The sequence below is a fragment of the Gekko japonicus genome, unplaced genomic scaffold, assembly GCF_001447785.1.
Source record: "Gekko japonicus isolate JY-2015 unplaced genomic scaffold, Gekko_japonicus_V1.1 scaffold6231, whole genome shotgun sequence".
In the NCBI taxonomy this organism is placed as follows: Eukaryota; Metazoa; Chordata; class Lepidosauria; order Squamata; family Gekkonidae; genus Gekko; species Gekko japonicus.
The window spans coordinates 1-4,485 of NW_015171079.1; the positions used below are offsets into that span (position 1 = coordinate 1).

Below are 4,485 nucleotides of genomic sequence, written 5' to 3' on the forward strand. Positions count from 1 at the left end.
TCTTATGTTCTTATGTTCTATGTTCTTATCCACCCATTCACTTCCCTTTACTTTATTGATTATTTATGAATGACCAGTGTCTGACTTTATTATGTTACAGATTATGTATTTTTATATGCAATCATTGTTTTATTGTTGTAATCCACCCTGGTAAAGGTAGAGGTAAAGATCTCCCTTGCTCGAACGCCAGTCGAATCCAACTCTAGGGATGCGGTGCTCATCTCCGTTTCTAAGCCGGAGAGCCAGTGCTGTCTGAAGACATCTCTGTGGTCATGTGGTTGTCATGACTCGATGCCGAGGTGCACGGAACACTGTCACCTTCCCACCGATGCAGCACCTATTAATCGACTTGCAATTTCTTGCTTTCGAACTGCCCGGTTGGCAAGAGCTGGGGCCAGAGACGGGAGCTCACGTCATGCGGCACTCAGGTCTCAAACTGCTGAACCTCCGACCTTCCGGTCTGCAATTCAGGGTCTTAACCACTTGAGCCACTGGAGCCCTAATCCACCCTGAGCCTTTGGGAAAGGCGGAATAGAAATATAATAAAATATATAAACAAAAATTCAGCATTAAAACATCAGGGCATCTTAAGGCACATCTAAAACACAAGTACATGGAATATGCTTAGTTATATGGACTGTATAGACACAGAGAACAACGGAACAAATAACTTCGTCCCAGTCCAAGCAGCGGGGGAGGGGGAGGGGTCGTATGACAGTGCATGGGGTCTTCCTTTCCCTCCACCACCTCTTGTTCTTCCCTCCCTCTATCTGGGAAGGCCTTTTCCTCTTTCTCTTCGCCTGCTTGAGTGTAAGGCTGTGTGGCTCTCGTGGGTGCCTGCCTTTCCCATGCTCTTGCAGACATTCCCCCATGGCGCCTTGTCACACTCACTGTCCTAAAAACCTCCCCCACCCCGCCGTATACATCCTTCGAACCCATTTTTGCTCAACATGAATAATAGAGCATGGATGAGAAGAGGGGCTCCATGACTGATCCTGTATTCTGGGCTCCTTCTGCCTGAGGGGCAGCTATTGTGTTAGGCAGTGGTGGCAGAAGTATAGAAGAGTCTTGGGACACCTCAGAAACCAAACAAAATTTGGCTCAAAATTTGGGTACTGATAGGGGGCGGGGCCAGACGTTTTCTGAGCCGGCCCTCGCCCCCCTCCTTCATTCCGCCCATCGTGCTTGGTGCGAGCGGAGCTCCTTCGAGCTCCTGGTAGGTTTCTCCTAGGTGCCGTGGGAGAGTGTTGGTTCTCAGCTTTAGCTACCTAACGGTCTCCAAGCTTTATCCCGCGTGCGGGAGGGTGCCTAATTGGCCAGTGCTCTGGGGGGGGGGTGCATACGAATACCCTATATCCTATTATGCCCATGGGGCCGCCGCCATTCCTAACAGTGCTTATGTTACTGCATCTATAGCTCTGCAATAAAAGTATTACCGTTCTTGAATGCGTGTACTTTGTTGTTGGCTGTGGGTTCTGACAATAAGGAGGTTAAATTCTCATCGACTGTAGAGGACCATTTTATTCTCTTCCAAATAAACACTGAGGGGTACCTGCTGCGTTAGGGAGTGGTGGGAGAAGTAGACAGGGGTCTTGGGACACCTCAGTCACTAACAAAAGTCTATTACAGCGTAAGCTATTCCCACCATCTTTTACTGAGAGAGGCATTAAGCGAAGAACATGTGTTGTGTGCTCTTCCCTGTGGCCACTGGTTTTCATTCTTTTTATTCTTTTGCCGTTCTTACAGTCTTAATTCTCGACTTTGGCTTCTTGTGTATGGCATTGTTCATGTTACGGTAACCAGTGCCATTTTTTCCTGTCCTGTTCTCGTCCCTACCATGTCAGTATGTCCCACTACAGCAACATAATAGTCCCGTTAACAGCACGGTTCATGGAGTTCTAAAGCTACGTAGCTCTCAAAGGGAACACAGAACATATCCCACTCACCCTAACTTATAGTGTGGGGATGTGCAGTCTTTGTAAGAACATAAGAAAATAAGAGAAGCCAGTGTTGGATCAGGCCAGTGGTCCATCCAGTCCAACACTCTGTGTCACACAGTGGCCAGAAATACCAGGTGCCATCAGGAGGTCCAGCAGTGGGGCCAGGACATTAGAAGCCCTCCCACTGTTGCCCCCCCCAAGCACCAAGAAGACAGAGCATCACTTGCCCCAGACCGAGAGTTCCCGTCTATACCTTGTGGCTAAAAGCCACCGATGGACCTCTGCTCCATATAAGAACATAAGAGAAGCCAGTGTTGGATCAGGCCATCAGCCCCTCCAGTTCAACACTCTGTGTCACACAGTGGTCAAAAACACCAGGTGCCATCAGGAGGTCCACCAGCGGGGCCAGAACTCCAGAAGCCCTCCCACTGTTGCCCCCACCCCCCCAGGCACCAAGAATACAGAGCATCCCTTGCCCCAGAGCCCCTATCTATACCTTGTGGCTAATAGCCACTGATGGACCTCTGCTCCATAGGCTTATCTAATTCCCTCTTGAAGCCGTCCGTGCTTGTAGCCGCCACCACCTCCTGTGGCAGTGAATTCCAGGTGTTAATCACTCTTTGGGTAAAGAAGGACTTATTTTCATCTGTTCTAACCCGATTGCTCAGCAGTTTCATTGAGTGCTCACGACTTCTTGTTGTTGTGTATTGGGTTTAATTCTATGCTGTTCTATGATGTTGACTTGCCGCTAGTATCCTAGCTCTCCAGAGCTGTCCTGCTGTCATCTCTTGCCTCTTCAATAGACAAAACTTGTACTGTGAGAAAGGGAGAAAAGGACCTCTTTCTCGACCTGCTCTATCCCATGCATAATCTTATAAACCTTTTATTTATTTATTTTTTATTTACATGTGATTTGTATACCGCCCATGACCCCTAATGGGTCTCAGAGCGGTTGAGGGGGTAGCCTACCAGCACCCTTTTATTCGGCATCATCCTTTCTTCTCTGGCAGCTTCCTTTGTTGTTCCGGTGATCCAGATGGCTGTCGGCCGGGCTCGAGCAGGCTGTCTCGGTTTTTCTCTCCCCGGAGTGGCGCGTCTTTGGGTGCAGCTTTGGCTAATGTCCTGACAGCTCCTGCCGCGCTGCATTCCACGTCAGCGCGTTGCTCCGGCTCCGCCTCCGCTTGATCCAGCCGCTGCCTTTCCTGGGTCGCTCTCCGCTGCCGCCATTGCTTTCTCGCTGCCGCCGATTCTCCTTTTCCTTACTGCTGCCGATCGCCTTCCCAGCGTAAGCCAGGAGGAGGGTGCCCCCTGCCACCTAGGGCAAGTACCCATTCCTCTGTTGTTATTAGAGCCGCTGGGTTGGCGGGAGCTGGGACGAGGGCCGCGGTGGGGATTCGAACAGCCGTTATGGCTGTTCGCTACAGATGTTATCAGCAGGCGTTGTATTGCCTGCGCCACCGCCCCCTTAGGACCTCAAGCATGTCACCCCTCAGCCGTCGTTTCTCCAAACTAAAGAGCCTCAAGTGTTTTAACCTTTCTTCCTCTGGCTTCCCAGCACCTTCTTCAGGGCCCCCTTCACCTCCTTGTTGCGGAGGCTGTAGATGAGGGGGTTCAGCATGGGGGAGACCATGCAGTACATGATGGAGACCAGGGTGTCAGTCTCCATGGAGTCACCACCAATGCTTGAACGGTTGTAGTTAACTAGTCCATTTCCATAGTAAATGATGACAACGATGAGGTGAGAAGCACAGGTGGAAAAAGCTTTGCGCTTGCCGGTGGTGGAATGGCTCTTCAGGATGGAGCGCAGAATTAAGGAGTAGGAGAAAACGAGGAAGAAGAAGGGTCCCCCACCCACAAAATAGCTTGCTATGCGGACTACCATTTCATTGATGTGGGCATCATTGCAAGCAATTTTCGACAGTGGGGGGACATCGCACAAGATGTGACTGATCTGGTTGCTGCTACAAAAGGACAATGTGGTGCTGAGCGCTGTATGGAGAGCAGAATTTAGGAAGCCCCAGACCCAGGTGGCAAAGGCTAAAATGGCACACACCTTGGTGCTCATGAGGCGGGAGTAATGCAAAGGTTGGCAAATGGCCGCATAGCGGTCGTAGGCCATGACAGCCAACATTGCAGCCTCCGTCCCCGTGAAAGAGAGCAGGAAGAACATCTGGGCCATGCACTGGTTGTAGGTGATGGTCTGTCGCTGGCGCAAGAAGTTCACCAGGATCTTGGGGACTGTGACAGAGGAGAGGGAGATGTCGAGGCAGGAGAGATGGCTGAGGAAGTAATACATGGGCGTATGGAGGCTGGAGTCCAGTTGAATCAGAGTAAATATCGTGAGGTTGCCCAGCACGGTGACCAAGTAAATGACTAGGAATGGCAGGAAGAGGTAGATGTGGCTGTTCGGAATGCCGGAGAAACCCAGGAAGACAAATTCCACCACCTGTGTCTCATTCCTGACTCCCATTGAGAGTTCAGGATTCACCTGTAAGGAGAGAAAAATCAGTGGAGAGACCAGTACCTGTAAAGAGCAACCCCTCTG

General features: G+C 50.6%; 1 protein-coding gene across 1 annotated transcript in view; it reads right to left on the bottom strand.

Annotated features, from left to right (window-relative positions):
- Positions 1–3,468: 3,468 nt before the first annotated feature.
- LOC107117041 (olfactory receptor 5B12-like) overlaps positions 3,469–4,485 on the bottom strand; it is a 4,682-nt gene continuing 3,665 nt past the window's right edge. The window contains exon 2 of the mRNA XM_015419074.1: positions 3,469–4,428. Within this exon, the coding sequence (XP_015274560.1) occupies positions 3,469–4,428 (960 nt within the window). The remainder of the gene's footprint in view (positions 4,429–4,485) is intronic.